We start from the raw sequence: 16,382 nt of genomic DNA, 5'->3' as shown, positions 1-16,382 counted from the left end.
TGCTTTCTCTCCCTGCAGCCCAGGCAGCCCATGCTGAGCAGGGTTTGGAAACAGGCTCATGCCTCTGCTTTGCCGAATTTATTTTAGTAACTATGTGTTTGCATTTTAAAGGCCTTTATGAAAAATTCCTTTCCTTAAAGTAGTGGAGGCAGAGTAGGGGCTGGAGCAGCCTCTGCTAGCAGGCAGCAGAGGGGGGGTCTTCCACTGAAGGGTTTCAGTGGTGGTGGGAGGGAGATTCTGGCTCCTTGTGGATCATTGTCCCTGCAGGAAGGATGGGAGGACATCCCTGCCTGACATCCCTTGCTAACAGAGACAAGCTAATAAAGGAGCCTCATTTTTAAAAGGTGCTGTAGGACCATAACAAATTGCTGGTGAATTTAAGACAATTATTTCAGTCAGTTGCTTGGGGCTGAATGAGCTCCTTAATATTCCTGCCTGTGAATTTCCCTTTGTGTGCGTGTGGCAGCTGTCTCTCTGCTTTGGTGTTGCCTTCTTGTTGCATTAATGTGGGAGTTACAAAGGGTTCCTCTTTTTTCAGGCACCATCCCTGTCCTTTGCAGGCTCCCTGGGAGAGATCCTGGCATCACCCCATAAAGGAGACTTGTCAAGAGCCTTGTGAACATGCCAGCCTCTTCCCCTGCCTGCGGGGCCCAGCAGAGCAATAGGTACAGGGTTGTGGGCTGCCCCCAGTAACTCTTGCCCTCTTTCTCCTCCACAGGGGTCCCCGGCAGTGATTACATCAATGCCAATTACATTGATGGGTACCGGAAGCAGAACGCCTACATTGCCACGCAGGGACCGCTGCCAGAAACCCTCAGTGACTTCTGGAGGATGGTGTGGGAACAGAGAACAGCAACCATAGTCATGATGACCAGGCTGGAGGAGAAGTCCAGGGTACAGTGTGTGCTTTCTCTCTTTTCTGGAGCTGTTGGGGGGCAGAAAAGAGGAATGGGATCACTTCAGAGTGTAAGGACATCCAGGGAGAGGCAATGCCAGTGGTGTGGCTCACTGCTACAGGCAGCCCAGCAGCAAGTGCCTTGTAAACATATCCCTATGGGGCAAAAGGGTGGCACAGCCTCCTGTTGCTGGCCTGCTGGTTTACCCCTATTTTGCCTGCATGTCTGCATGCACACCCATCCTTTTCTGCCCACATCAGTCGCACCAAAGAGGGAAAGAAAAGCTCTGAGATGGGGAGTGTGGACCATCCCAGAAGCTGAGAAGCTGCAACAGCTGGGTGGTACCAGCAGCATCCAGCAGCCTGACAGGGCCTTGGCATTTCAGGCAATACAGAGGAATGGCTGACAGGGTCTCGTTGCAGTAACAAGACTAATTTGTGCTTTGTCCAATGACAACATGTATAAATGATCAGCTTATACTGCCAGGATTAGATATTCTGATGTAATAAATGCAAAGCTGCCTGTAGACCGTGGGGAAGGCGTGAGCTGGAGGAGCAGGAGCCCTCACTGCATATGATGCAGTTTTCATGTCAGAGGTTCTAACTCAGCCCCTGAAGCAGGAGTTTGTAAGCTGTGACCAAGTCCTCCTGTGCCCAGATGCACCCTTTGGGCAAAGCCTGCCCAAGGAGGACGTAGCTTCTGCCTCTCATGATTCAGTTTGTTCCTAAAAGTAAAATTTCAGTGGTGAGCATTTGTACTTGCAGAATATTTTAGTGTTGCCATGCCAACAGCAAAAGGGGCTTGTGCACTCAAGCTGTGAAGCACTGATTATTTTTAGCCCAATAAGCTCATTCTTGAGAAGCAGAAACTGTCAAGTTTGGGTTTAGTTAAAACTTTTGCTGCATGCTCTCCCTCCTTTTCAAAGCTTTAGCACTGAAATGCTCACAGGGATGTCCCAGCCCACCCTGGCTGGGGGGAAGCAGCTGAAACGACCAATGACCGTGGAAAAACAGATCTGCTTTTCCTAATGTACAAAAAACAGGCCTTGTTGTTGAGTTTCCTCGGCTCTTCAAATGCCCTACAGCCTTCAGGGAAAAACAGCATTCCTTGGAGATGAGCTGTGTCTAGAGATCCAACCCCAGCTTTGTACTGTGCTTCCTGCTGCAGAGCCCTGCCTCTTCTGTCCAATGGCCACTGTCACCCACACAGCCCAAACGGGGAGGGAAATTATTCTGACCTGCCCTGTGACTCAAGGCTTGGCACACAGGCTAAGCAAGATCAGAAGCTTCTGGTCAGCTGCTCTCTGTGGCTGGGGGTTAAATGGGGACTTTTTTGTGCCTTCACATTTCAGTGATGGAGCATATATTTGAAGAACAAGGAAAAGCCCTTCTGGGTTGCCAAATAAATCTGTGCCTGGAATCCTGACTCACTTAACTTCTGGGATGCTCAGTTATGGCAAGGCACTCCAAGGTGCATGTTTCTTGAAGATAACAGGTTTCCTTTGACCCCACAGGCACTTGTCTTTGCCTGAGATGCCTGTGGTGCTGAGCTGTGCATTATCTCCCCTCATCACGCTCTGTCATATCATCCTGCAGTATTGGTTTCTGTCCCAAGCACAATGCGTGTGGCCAGGCTTTTGGTGACACTGTGAATCCCTGTTATGGGCAGGAGGTGACCAGAGCCTTCACAGAATCTCAGGCAGCCTGCCTGGTTGGGCATGGTGCCCAGGGGCTCTAGGCTGACCTGACCAGACCCAGACCCAGACCTCTGCATTCGCTCCCTGGCACTGCCTGCCCATGTCCTGCTGCCTCTTTGGCACATCCCCAGCACTAATGAGAAGTGGGCAGTTCTCTCAGGCACTGTGGGAGGGGCAGGTTGCCAGGAGAGGCAGTGGAGAAACCTGGTCACTCCTGAGTTGAAGTAGTGATCCACAGCAAGGACTTACCTGGATGTGTTTGCTGGACCCTGTAGGTGTCTCAGGGCATTCCCTCACAGCAGGGCCCTGGTGGGGAGCTGCGATGTGGAATTCCAGGAGATTATTTTCTCTGGGGTTTTTTGTTGTCTTTTTCATCATCTTCCAAGGCAAGATGGCTTTTAGCCACCTTCCTGCTCTGCTTTTCCTCATGCCCTTTTGGTGATGGCTAGAGGTCTCTTGGGAGCACACCTTTTTGGGACCAGTGAAGATCCTAATGCTAGTCATTGCCCATTGCTCCAGACTTTCAGCATGAGTCACTGTTTTGCAGTTCATTCCACTCCAGAGCCTTCAGACTTCATCTGATGTAAACCCTTGGGTCCCTGCAGCATTGGTGCCTGCTGATGCTCATGCTGCTGTGGGACAACACTGCTCCAGGCAGTCACATGGCATCAAAGCCATTACCCAAGGGTGACCTTGCTTGGAAGTCCCCTTGCCCAGGGGCTTTGGTGCAGGCACAGGACTGTGTCTTCAGCTGCAGAGCCTGGGGTGGGTAGCTGGGCCTCATGGCGAGCTGCCCAGTGCAGAGCAGGCTCTGCTGCCTTTCCAGGCGAGCTCCCCAGGTCACCCTCGGCAGTGCTGTGATAAGCTGACCAGGACCAGCAGCGGCTTGGCAGCCCTGTGGGGGTGACACTGCTTTAAAGGGTTCCTGAGCTGCAGAGGGAAAAAAAATCTTTAAGGAGCATCAGCTTTTATGGTCTGCAATTTCAGCTGGCTTGATGGTCCAAATCATCCTCCCTTTTTCATGTTTTCACAAAGTGAGAAGCACATAAAGGATAGAAATGGCTGGATTGTGCAATTTAGCTGCCTTCAAAGCTTTACAATCAGTTTCAGAATCATTTGGTGGCAGTTCAGAAACACACATTGTAGATTAGCTTTCCTGAAGCTGCAAGCGTGGCGCGTCCCTGCCGGGCTGTGTTGCCAGGAGAGAGGTATTAAAGCAGGATTTCTCCTGCCCTGGGCTATCCCCAAGAGCCTGGCAGAGTGAGGTCTCCCACAGCAGAACCATGGCTTGTTCTGTTCCAGCCCAGAGCACCAAGCTGCCATCCCTGGGGTGTGATCTCCCCTGGCATTTCATGTCCCTAGGAAGGAGTGTTAAGAGGCCAGTGCTCAAAGGCCCTGGGAAAGAGAACATCATGCTCCAGCCCTCTCACTGACAGCAATGCCATCTGGAGCTTGTGAGCAGGGCCGGGAGCAGAGCACAGCTCTCCAGCTGAAGAGAGGTGCCCAGCTGCTCTTGGGCTCAGGGCATCAAAGGGGAGGGACAGAAGCCACTCAGCAAAGCTGCAATAAATGGCTGTTCAGGACATTACTGTGCTCCTTAAGTTAATGAGAAACAAGCACTGCCAGAAGAAAACATCTCTTATCTGCTTTAGTGCCACAGTGCATCGGCTTCAGCATAAAATTTACAGAGCTTGAAAATGGGGCATAAACATTATGGGTAAATTTGGCAGAAAATGTGACTGACTCTTATCTGGTCATGAATAAATAATTTTCAATTACCAGCCCAGGCAGTGCTATTATCCCACACAGGGAATTCCTCTGAAGTTTGTTTTGTGCTCAAGTACACAACCCTGCAGCATGTGGGTGGCAGGAGGGGACGGCCATCCCTGAGGTGTAGACTCAGGCACAGGCTGTGCTGCTCCCCTGAAACATCCCCTGCAAACCAAACCAAGGGTGACACAGCAGCTGCCCCCAGCATTTGCAGGATGCTGTGCTGCTCTCCCCTCCCTTAGAGAGGGTCACATTATCCCCCAGCCAGGCGAGGCAAACTCAGGCCTCGTGGAGACAGCCTGCAGCTGCAACCCACTCATGAAGATGGGATCGGTTTAGCTGTGAAATACTGTTTGTGGCCTCCAAGTTGTTGGTGCTGCAGCCAGTTGGCATCAAATGCTCTGTGCCAAGTGAGGAAGAGGAATCCTGAGATTTTTGCAGGGCCTGCCATGTTGCCACAAATCCAAGGCAGCACAGCAGCCCAAGTGGCAGGAGACCCTGGGCAGGAGGCAGCAGAGCTGCTCTGCTTTCACAGGCACCTGCAGTACCCCATTAGGCAGCCTTACTCCAGGCACTTCTGCCAGGGCAGGACTTACTGAGAGTAGAACCCAAAAAGCAGGGAGAGATGCATCCCTCTGACTCCACGTTGCTGCACTCCAGAGCCAGAGTGCAGGATGAGGGCTCTTAGCTCTCACAAGCCCCACCCTGCTGCAAGTGCTTTCTATTAAAAGGCAGAACTTCATTGATTCCTAATTAAGCTTATTGTTTCCCTTCCCACACATTCCTCTGTAAACACATTCTGCTAATAATTAAGTTTACTATTCCTTGACAAGCACGGATGATCTTCCATTCACTCCTCTCTCCTAGGGCGGGAAACCATTTTCGGTGAGGTGCACATGGGTGGGAGTGAAGTCTTCCTCCTGTCAGCCAGGCACTGTGGCTCTGCAGGGTGGGGGAGCCAGGTACTAGATGAAACAGGGATGCTCAGAGTGCCAATTAAATAGGGAGCTTGGGGCTTCAGAGAAAATACCGGAGGAGTAGTTTGCAAACACTGAGCTGTGAAGAGGAGGAGGAGGAGAGCATCAACAGGTGAGCAGGGAGGGATGTGCAGGGAGATGAATGGGCAGAGGGATGGGCCCCTGGGGATGTGTTAGGGCCCTCTGCCAAGTGGGATGCAACAAGACCTGTGGCCAGTAACTCAAAGCACTCTGGCTGCAGAGTTGAAGGGTTGATAAGGATTCTGCAGAGCAGGAGGTCTCTAGGGAGCAGCAGTGTTTTCATGATGGGACAGTGCTGCCTGCAGGAGGGGCCTGAGGGGATAGTTTTGCCAGTCTGTGCCTTCTTGCAGAGGGAGAACAAGATGTGTCTGTGTCTGAGTTGGCATCTGTGCCTTGCAAGAGCCATTTTGAAACACCTGGGAGACGTAGATTTTCAGGGATGTGCCACCTGCCACAAGGGCAGGTTGGTGTCTCTTGGTGATGCTCAATGCACTCAAGCCTATAGCAGTGCAGAGAGTGGATACAGCATCCAGGCTGGAGCCCTGGCACGGGCTGTGTCCCACCTGTCACCAGGGTGGTTTGCTGCCCAAGGCCACACTGGCAGGGGCACCCTGGGGACTACAGATGTTACGGGAAAGGTAGTGCCTGTTCTTCTGTTGCTGTTTACTGTGCTGGGCTCAGGTCTGTCCTGCCACACCTGTGGGTCAAGGACTCCAGGCTGGTATAGCAGGGACCTGGTGAGGATACAAGCTGCATCTCATTCACCTCAGCTGCCCTTTGAGTAGAGCTGTGCCCACAGAAACCATCATTTCCTCTTCCCTGCTGCACTAGCTCTTCTCCCATCAACCCGCAGCTGCCTGCCTTCTCTTCATCCAGGTAGAGCTCAGGCAGGGGGTGGTTCAAGCAAAGCCCCAAAGATGCCCATGTCACCAAACAGGAGGCAGGGAAGAACTACAGCAGGCACAAATCACTGCTGGGAATTGCTGCTTACTGTCTTGGTATTTGGTATTGCTCTTGTTGCTCTGTCTGGTGGCCTGGCCCCCTTTGCCACTTCCCACCAATGGCTCCAGGTGAAAAAGAAAATTCCTCTTTCAGTGAGTAGCCACTGAGATCAGTTCAGTTGGTCAGAGCATGGTGCTAGTAACACCAAGATTGTGGCTTCAATACCCATATGAGCCATTCACTTAAGAGTTGGACTTGATGATCCTTGTGGGTCCCTCCAGCTCAGAATATTCTTGTGATTCTGAGTCTTATGGATAGGAGTCCAGGGGGTGCTGCCTTTTTGCTGGGGATAGGGACACTCTGGGGGAAAGAAATCTAGATTTTAGAGGCCCCCCTGCACAGTGACTCATTCCTGTCTTTACCCTTTGAAGGGAAGAGCCCTGTTCCTCACCCAGATGCCCCAGTCCGCAGCCAATCTCTGACTCGTTCTCTTCACCTCCCTGCAGGTAAAGTGTGACCAGTACTGGCCGAGCCGGGGTACGGAAACCTATGGGATGATCCAGGTGACCCTGCTGGATACAGTCGAGCTGGCGACCTACACCGTCCGCACCTTTGCGCTGTACAAGGTATGGGTCTGGCTGGGCTGTTGCTGCTCCAGGTAGTGCAGAGAGGCTTCCCAGTGCTGCAGAGTGCTCCATGGCCCACAGGCAGTGGCCGCTGGCTGTACCTGGCTTGGCCAAGGATGTGGCCAGTCCGCACATCAGCCATGTCTCACAGATGGGCTGCAGTAGGAGATCAGCTGCAGGTTGTGCATCTGGCCACTACTGGACTTTGGCCAGGATAGCTGATGCTCTTCTGTGTGCATTCTGTGATGGGCCCCAGAGCAGGGCTCTTCTTGCCTCTGGCGAGTGTACAGGTAGCAGCTGTCGTCCCATTAGAGAGACAACATGGGAAACAGTGAATTTTTATCACTCCTGTCACTAATAATGCAAATGGAGGGGCTATTTCTGATGTGAGCACAAACCCATCTCTCCTGCCTGCTGCATTCCTCATTAGTGTTTGGAAGTCCCTGGGGGCAGTGCCAGCAGCAGCGTGTCATGGCAATGCAGACAGGCTTTGCGGCGAGCTGCCTCTGTGCGTGACTGAGTCTGGGCTCATAGGGGATGCACACCCCAGGAAGGCCCCAGCAATCACTCAGCCACTCCTACCACTTGCTGCATAGATCACTCCGCCAAGCCCAGAGAGGAGTGGGGCAGTCTGCAGACACAGGCTGATCACCCAGCCTAGGGACACCCATGATGCAGAGGAGCAGGGAGGGAACTGGCTGCTGTAGCCCTTCCATGCCCAGTCCCCATTTTCCCTGAACATGCAATGAGTGCTGTGCAGAAAAGAGTCTTTCACCTACTTCTGCAGAGCTGCTCTGCTGTCTCTGTCAACTGCCTTTCTACCAATCATCTGTATGTACAGAAGCTTTGCAATAAACCTACGTTTTTCCTCCAAATTTTTGCTAGGGAAAGCCCAGTACATGCATCATCACACAGAGCTTTGCATGCCTGTTGCTGTTGTTGTCCCATCAGCAGGTTCCTGCACTGGGATGAGACTGTTCTCATGCAAAACAACTCCTTTTTGTCTTCAACAGAATGGCTCCAGTGAGAAGACAGAGCTGCGACAGTTCCAGTTCATGGCTTGGCCCGATCATGGGGTCCCAGAATACCCCACCCCAATCCTCGCTTTCCTGCGACGGGTCAAGGCCTGTAACCCAACAGATGCTGGGCCCATGGTTGTGCATTGCAGGTAGAACTGTTGTGTTTACCTTCTGGCTGCAGGAGCTTTAACCTGTCTGAAAGTGGAGTCTCCCCTTCTTGTGGGAAAGGTTTCATGGTAGCATAAGCTGCACTGAACGCTTGGGCTGGCAGCAGAACAGGCCCAGCAGGGGTAATGCAGTGGTGTGACATTTCTATTGCTACTGCTGCATCAGATTAAACAGCACTGCTGCCTGGAGAGCCTCAGAAAACACATTTTCTTGCAAAACGGCAAGTGCCATTTAAGAATTAAATTATCTGTGCCCAGCATAAGTGGGTGGTACCTTCAGAGGCACATCACTGACAGAAATCCGTGTGGTGACCTCTACAAACATCCATATGCAGTATTTCTGAATGGTGGAAGAGCAGCACTCTTTCACAGGATAGAAAGGCAGCTCTTAAGACAAAATATTAGTCTACGAAGGCTCAGCATCTTACCCAGCCAAGATTTGTTTGTACCAGCCAAGAGGGGACTGTTACTCCAACAAACCACTCCATCATTGCTGTTCCAGCATACGCCTTACCAGCAGTGTTTAATGCTCTTCTTTCATGCTCTGTTTCAGATGGTAGTGGAATATAATTAACACACAAACAAGCTGTATTAAAGCCCTGTTAAGGATATGACTTGCACCATAAATGAGGAAATGCCTAGCTCCCTATCTCTGCCTGCGTTTACATGTCACAACAGCATATCTGTTGTTTTCAGGGTGCTCTCAGAATGAGTAGTTCGAGGTTTGCTACTGCCCTTCCAACAGTTGTGGAGAGGCATTTGGTGCTTGAGTAAAGGGCTCAGCACAGTCGTGCATGACCTCAGCTTTCTGCTTCCTCTCTCGGGCTGGCTGTGCTTGTTTTATGGGTGAGGAAACAGTGACCGAGGTGAGGGGACAAGCAGGCTTGAAATTATGGGTTTCACTGGTGTTAGGGCCCAGCCTGCTCTTCATGTCTTCTGACTTCACACACACGTGCGCTGTCACTCTCCTGCCTGTTAAACACATTTCTCCTTCCCTTGTGGAGGGGTTGCAGCCACCACAGAGATCAGCAGGGTGACAGTGTCCTTTCCAATCCAGCAGTGAAAGGGGGACAGCAGAAAGGCTGAGCAGCCTCTCCCATTCTTTGGTGATTCTCTCCCTTACTCCTCCTGTCACTTTTTGTTTGGAGCTCCGCTCACAGGGAGCAGCCTTTACTCCCCTTTTGTGTGCCCTAGCTCCGGGTGATCTCTTAAGCAATGTCAGAGCTCGTGTGACACCTGTAGGAGACCGTGTCATCTCAGGCCGTGTGCTTTGCTCCCGCAGTGCCGGCGTGGGCCGAACTGGCTGCTTCATTGTCATCGATGCCATGCTGGAGCGGATGAAGCATGAGAAGACTGTGGACATCTATGGCCACGTGACGTGCATGCGCTCTCAGCGCAACTACATGGTGCAGACAGAGGACCAGTACATCTTCATCCACGAGGCCTTGCTGGAGGCTGCCACGTGTGGCAATACTGAGGTGCCTGCACGCAACCTCTTCGCCCACATCCAGAAGCTGACCCAGGTGCCACCGGGGGAGAGCGTTACTGCAATGGAGCTGGAATTCAAGGTTGGTGGCAGAGCCCCAGCACCCCAATTCTCCAGTGCCCTGTCTCCGCCCACAGAACCCCACGGGCCACTCGTCCAGGGGTTGGGAGAGGGGAGCTATGGATCATTACAGACAGTTATTCTTTTGTGTGTTTCTAAAGCAGGTAGGCAGCAATTTAAAATACATTTGAATTGTAAAGCTTTTGTTGGCCACAGTCCCCCCTGGATTGGCAGCTTCTGGAGAGGATATAAAAGGCAGATGGATGTGCAGCTCTCAGCAGCACGTTCTGCTGTAGGTTCACTGTGCGGCAGGAGCTGCATCTGAAATCAGATGCAGATCATGTTAGTGATAATTGATGTTACTGTGAACAACTTGTCTGGAAACAGCTCCAATTTAAATATGTGAGACATTTCTAGTCTCATTTCTTCAATGCTGAGCTCTGTAATCTTTTAACCACCTCAGCACCAAGCTTCAGTGTCTAGAATTGGTGAAGGCAGTGTTTTAAGGCACACCATTTTTAAGAAGCCAAGCCCACATTTTTCTGCCTGAATCTGTGTATGCCAATTGCAGATATTTATTACAGTCTTGGAGCTGGAAGTGAGCTCTGTTACGTGCCCATATTCTCAGATGAGGTGCATTAGTCCAGTGAACTCTTGCAGGGGAATATAGCTCAGGCAGGGAGGCAGCAGACCATGCAGGCTGTGAAATGAACTGCAGCAGTACAGCTTCACCCTGGGGATTCCCTCCAAGTGACAAAAGAGCAGGAGAGGCAAAATATTGACTTTCCATCTAAACTGGGAATAGTTGAGAAGCTCTGTCCTGTGGTTATCAGAGCTGCTGGTATCCTGGGGTTGGCACAGTAAAACATGCTGCATGAGTGTCTCATGGTGACATCTGCCCTGAGAAACTCCTCAAGAGAGCCACAGAATTGTGCTCAACTCAAGCATTTCTGTTGTAAGAAAGACAAAATTTTGTTTTCCTTTCGTTTTTCCAAGGGTCTCTTGAGAACAGTAATGAAATTGCCCCTCTCTGTGCCCTGGCAGTGTCCAGGGGAGCAGGATATGGGAGGTCCTCACATGGCTGCATTGCTCCCCAGAGAGCAACCCTGTCCCTCTGCAGGGAACCTCTGCTGAGGTCCAGCTCCCACTCATAGAGAGAAGGGTGGTTCTGGAGATGCTGGAGGTAGTCTTTTGGGGAAGGAAAACCAAAAAAAAAAAAAAAAAAAGAGGGGGAGAGGGGGAAGAGGCACTTGTGTTTGAATCTGCCAGCAGATCTAAGTAACACATTTACCATGACTCCAGTTTACGGGACTCAAAGAGAGCCATAAAATGTCTCACAGTAACCCAAAATAGATCTTCTTTACCTAAAACTGTCACAATCCTCACATTTTCTTGGGTTCTTCTGAGGTGAGAAGTAAATAGCAAGACATTGGAAGAGGAAAAGCTTCGCTTCACTGCCGCCACCAAGCACACATCCCTGGCTCAGTGAGGTATAAAGCTTCGTGTCCTGGCTCTGTGTGTGTCAGAGAGCTGCTGTGGGTCTCCACTCCACTACATAACTGCTGCCAGCATCCCGATTCTGCCCCCAGACTGCTGCATCCCCAGCAGGGATCTGACATGTCTCCTCCTCTTTCAGCTGCTGGCCAACTCTAAAGCACATACCTCACGTTTCATCAGTGCCAACCTCCCGTGCAACAAATTCAAGAACCGCCTTGTGAACATTATGCCGTATGAGCTGACGAGAGTCTGCCTGCAGCCCATCCGGGGTGTCGAGGGCTCTGACTACATCAATGCCAGCTTCATAGATGGCTACAGGTAAGGATCACCTTGGGTGACTGTGCCAGCTTGTCCTGCCTGCTTGGGAACCCAGTCAGAGCTCCCTTCTCTTTCCCGAGGACTGGTCCTGACTGCCTGAGGTGGGCCGGAGACCACTTTGTTGCATTTTATCTATTTCCATCTTCTCAGAGACTTCAGTGTGTGTAGTTACAATCTGTGAAGTTTCCTGTGAGTGAGCACTGCCAGGCTGGCTTGTGTTGCTGTAGACAGATGCCCACATGGCTGGAGTGGCAGGCTGTGTTGGCTCCTGGGGAGGTTTTATGGGATATTCTGGTAGGCATCCCTTGGCTTATGTTTTATATCTACAGTATCTAACTCAAACCTGCCTCCCCACTGTAGTAACTAGACTGAGAAGTGTGCTTCCACTGAGTGGCTGATCAGGCAGCAGCTCAAGACTTGTTCCATGTCTTGATTTTGGGAGGAGTGTGGATCCTCAGGCTGGGCTGTTGCTGGACACTGGCGAGCCCATCACCAGGTTCTTCTCTCCAGAATACAGTTTAGAAAGCACAAATTAAGATCTAGTGGGGCAGTAATACTTAAGTTTTCTATATCTGTCTGCTGGCATCTCATTCTCAGATGCTAAATGCCAGGAGAGAAAAACATCTCAATGACCACATCCCCTTCCAAACCAACCCCTAGACAATAATCCAAACCAAATCACAATGATGCACATAAAAGGCCTGTCCTGTTATCTCTCTGTGCACAATCACAGTAGGGTCATCCCTCATGTGCACCATCATCAGTGCAGGAGTGGGGGATACAATGACAGATGTAGCACATTCCTCCTTCAGCTTGGCTTTGCCCACCTGCCTCTTTTGGATTGGTAACCTCCCAGAAGCAAAAAGCACTGCCAGAGAGAACAGATGTGGGTGCAGCCAGGCCAACAGCTCTGTGCTTTGTCCCTGCTCCAGCAGCTGAGCCCAGCAAGGGTTCCCAGGGAGAAGGGCTACATGGAGGCAAGAGTGGACAAGGAGCAAAAGGGGAGCAACCCTGGGAGCATCCCAACACAGGAAAAACGGAGCAAGCCAGACTCCCTCAGGGTGGGACAGAGTTAAGGGGAAGGATGAAGGGACTGGAGAAAAGCTGTCACAGAGCAGCCTCCACTCCCTCCTGCCTGTGTGGCTCTGAGCCATCCACCACCAATCATTAAGGTGGCTGCCTGGCTGCAGCCTGGGTCTGGAAGATGGACTGCAGCCACTGTCCTGGCTCCAGACCTGATGGAGAGCAATGCTGGCTTTGCCTCTTGGTGATGCTATGGAGGGAGGATGAGGGCTGCCAGTACAGCAGGTGGTGCTACTTACCTCATCCCTAAGTTCTGTTACCTCTTCCCATCCCTTCCTTTGAACCAGCAATCTTCTAGGTATCTAAAGCAGCAATCTTCTAGGTATCTAAAGAAATCAGTTGACCCAAGGTCCTGCAGATATCATTGATGCTGCATCTTTATTAGCTCTTTCACTTCATTCTGCATCCCAATTCCCTGTTTTTTATGATGCCTTATAAATGCATCTTGAAGCAGCCCCTGTCTGCATCCCGCATGTTACAGCTGCCCTGCAGCACGTTCATTAATTTTAGCACCGTTAAAAATAGCACCAGCAGAGGGATGAAAGCAGAACAGAGGGAGGAAGGCAGGACAGAGGATTCAGGCCCTGGTCCCGCGGGCTCCAGCGCCCCGCAGTGGCGAAGCCAGCCCGGGCTCTGCTGTGCCAGGCTGGGAGCTTGGAGAGCCAAGATACCGGCATGGCAGAGCTGAGTCCAAAGCATCAAGGGGGCTTTCTTCAGGGTGGGGGCCAGTCTGGGGCAGGTCACATGGAAAACAGGAGAGGTGCTGAGAGGTGTTCTTGGTTCCACTGCTCTGGTTTGCAGTGGAACCAAGAACAAATTCTGAAGCTTTAGAAAACTGTATTCATGGTTTCCACACTGCCCTCATTATTGTCTGGAGTGTGTAATCCAGGTGACCTGGTTCATCTGCTCTGTGTTTTCCCTTGCAGTGGGAGGGATGGTGGGTACTGAAGAGAGTAAAAGTGCAGAAACACAGGGGTGCTGCTGGGATCATCCCCAAGCACAGTCTCTCCTTCCAGCCCAGGTGGGTGCTGGCAGCCTGCTAGTGGGGGCCTGGGTGCCAAGAGGGCTCTCAGTGCAACAGCAGCACTGGAGACAAGCAGCAGCAAAAGGCTGGGCTGGGGACGCCATCACCCCAGCAAGGACTAAGAGCCTTTCTGGATCCTCTGCGTTGCAGTGCTCACTGTGTCTGTGGGGAGCACTTAGAAGATAAGTGCTGGCCAGGCTCATCTGTCCCCCAGAGCCCATGGCTCATCCTAGAGACCTGCCTCCTACAGCTGGATTGTCAGCCTTGCCTGGTACCATGGGGCCCTGCCTCCCATTCACCCACCCCGCCAGCCCCCAGGAGCAGCTGCTGCCCATACCTGAGGAGCTGCTCTGAGCACCATTGTGTTTGTCACAGGCAGCAGAAGGCCTACATCGCCACGCAGGGACCACTGGCCGAGACCACTGAGGATTTCTGGCGGATGCTCTGGGAGCACAACTCCACCATTGTGGTGATGTTGACAAAGCTGCGCGAGATGGGCCGGGTATGAGTCCTGCTGTGGGGAGAAGGGGCCTGTGGGGCTGTTGTCTGTGGGCATGAGCTCTTGGCTCACCCCAGCCTGTGTGTGGCACCAGCCGCTCTGGGCGAGCCCCCCACTGGCACGTCTGGTGGCTGACCCTGTGGCCCCACAACCACATTGACTCCCAGGAAGTGGGAGGGAGGAGCAGCAGCTTGTCAGTGCTAATGTCTTACCCTGCTCTTCATCCACAGGAGAAGTGCCACCAGTACTGGCCTGCAGAGCGCTCTGCCCGGTACCAGTACTTTGTGGTGGACCCCATGGCAGAGTACAACATGCCACAGTACATCCTCCGGGAGTTCAAGGTGACGGATGCCAGGGTGAGTGCATCTGCTGGCTCCCCAGCTCCTCTGCCTCTCGTGCCTCTGCCCTGCCCAGGGTAGCCAAGGGAGCATGCAACAGCTCCTGGAGAAACGAGAAAGCAAGTGCTGCCTTGCACTGCAGGCAGAAAAGGCTGCTGCCCACCACCTACTGCTCCTCTCACCATAGGTTCCTGCCCTGCCAGCTGTGCCAGTCCCATGAGCAGTTCAGGGATCCCTGTCAGCAACAGACCCTGCCTTGCTTGTGCTGCTCACTCGGGCAAGCATTTAATACAGGTCCCCCTGCACCTGGAGTCTGTGTGTGCAGCATCTCACCGGCCACAGGACCCTTGTGTGACAGTAAACATGGTCCTAGGGTGGAGCTGGGCCCCAAACACTGACCCAGTGGACCCTGTAGGGGCCCAAAGCCTGCTCAGCTCAGCCACTGGGGTGAACATGGGAGGACAGAGACAGGTCCCAAACATGCACCAAAAGATCTGGGCTCATCCGTGACCTGTGCACCTTCTCACCTGGCCTGGTTCAGGGGGTCTGAGAGCAGGTCAGAGCACCAGTGCTGAGGGGAGTGAGATCACCCCTCACCCACAGTTCACATCTAACACCCCTCTCCCTGCAGGACGGCCAGTCACGGACCATCCGCCAGTTCCAGTTCACAGACTGGCCTGAGCAGGGAGTGCCAAAGACAGGAGAGGGTTTCATTGACTTCATTGGGCAGGTGCACAAGACCAAGGAGCAGTTTGGGCAGGATGGGCCCATCACGGTGCACTGCAGGTAAGTGGGGACTGCAGCCTCTCCCCAGTGAGCAAGTCCCTGTACTCCGTGAGTGGCTTGCACCCCTCCTAGGAGCTCTGCAGAGCCTTCCTGGGGCTGGCAGGACTCGTAATGGCCCCTCTTGCTCCCTGTGCAGTGCTGGGGTTGGGCGCACAGGCGTGTTCATCACACTCAGCATCGTGCTGGAGAGGATGCGCTACGAGGGCGTGGTGGACATGTTCCAGATGGTGAAGACCTTGCGGACGCAGCGGCCGGCCATGGTGCAGACAGAGGTGAGCTCCCCTCCTGTGCGTGACAGTGGAGATCTTTGGGAGAAGGGAGGGGACCTGATGGCTCTGGATGTTGGACCCTACAGCCCACTGTCCTTGTGTCCTCACATCTCACATTTCCCTCGTTGCTGCCTTGCAGGACCAGTACCAGCTGTGCTACAGAGCCGCACTGGAGTACCTTGGCAGCTTTGACCACTATGCAACGTAACAGTGCTTTCCTCCAGTCGCGGTGGGGATGTCTAGGAGTGGAGACGGGTCCCTCTGAGCCAGAGCCGCCCATTCCTCAGTCCTTCTCTACAGGTGGAGGTCCTGCCCAGGCAGCAGACCTCCACGCCAACCAGTTTTGACCACGGCATTTAGGAACTTAGCCCCAGCGCCAAATGAGGGAATCCGACTCCAAAAGCATTTCCAGTCTCTGGCTGAATTTCTGCTCATGTGCATCTCTCACCCTCTCTCATGCCGACTGCCATTTCACAGCGAGGCTTTAGGTGGGTGGAATGGGATCTTTTTTTTAAACATGTAAAATAGTTACTAGTGGTTTTTATAATCTCCTCTCTCTTTATTTTTTATTTTTTGCAAGTCTTAATGTTTTGCCCAAGCAGAACTGGACCCGCCAAACCTTTGGGAGTTGGGTTTTGTTTTTTTAATTTCCTTTTGCTTTTACATTTTTTACTGCCCTGTGTTTATTTCAGCCCAGTCACTGCTGGTTCTGCCCATTTTAGTGCAGCTTCCTTGGTAATTCGCAGCAGCTGGCTTGTGGTTCCTGCCCGTCTCCATTCCCCATAGGCTGCTTTTTAATCCTCTGTAGAATATGAAATTTCATGGAACTGGACCTAAGCTACCAATTATTTTTTTAGTCTTCTCCCCCCCCCCCCCCCTATTCCTTTATGACGTTTGTGTGTGGGGGA

The 16,382-nt window shown here is 52.3% G+C and overlaps 1 protein-coding gene and 1 long non-coding RNA gene across 21 annotated transcripts in view; one reads left to right on the top strand and one right to left on the bottom strand.

The window, feature by feature from the left end:
* PTPRF (protein tyrosine phosphatase, receptor type F) overlaps positions 1-16,279 on the top strand; it is a 290,739-nt gene extending 274,460 nt beyond the window's left edge. For all 20 annotated transcript variants that reach the window (XM_017743501.1, XM_017743496.1, XM_017743495.1 and 17 more), the window contains 10 exons: positions 719-894; positions 6,809-6,928; positions 7,942-8,096; positions 9,397-9,682; positions 11,297-11,475; positions 13,958-14,084; positions 14,312-14,437; positions 15,051-15,205; positions 15,342-15,477; positions 15,614-16,279. In XM_017743501.1, the coding sequence (XP_017598990.1) occupies positions 719-894; positions 6,809-6,928; positions 7,942-8,096; positions 9,397-9,682; positions 11,297-11,475; positions 13,958-14,084; positions 14,312-14,437; positions 15,051-15,205; positions 15,342-15,477; positions 15,614-15,682 (1,529 nt within the window). In that variant the 3' untranslated portion in view covers positions 15,683-16,279. The remainder of the gene's footprint in view (positions 1-718; positions 895-6,808; positions 6,929-7,941; positions 8,097-9,396; positions 9,683-11,296; positions 11,476-13,957; positions 14,085-14,311; positions 14,438-15,050; positions 15,206-15,341; positions 15,478-15,613) is intronic.
* LOC108448973 overlaps positions 16,273-16,382 on the bottom strand; it is a 1,617-nt gene continuing 1,507 nt past the window's right edge. Inside the window, exon 2 of the long non-coding RNA XR_001865052.1 lies at positions 16,273-16,351. This is a non-coding gene — a long non-coding RNA (uncharacterized LOC108448973). The remainder of the gene's footprint in view (positions 16,352-16,382) is intronic.

This window comes from Corvus brachyrhynchos, unplaced genomic scaffold, assembly GCF_000691975.1.
Source record: "Corvus brachyrhynchos isolate BGI_N302 unplaced genomic scaffold, ASM69197v1 scaffold48, whole genome shotgun sequence".
Classification (NCBI taxonomy): Eukaryota; Metazoa; Chordata; class Aves; order Passeriformes; family Corvidae; genus Corvus; species Corvus brachyrhynchos.
The sequence above is the reverse complement of the archived record's forward strand: the minus strand, read 5'-3'. Positions and strand labels throughout refer to the sequence as shown.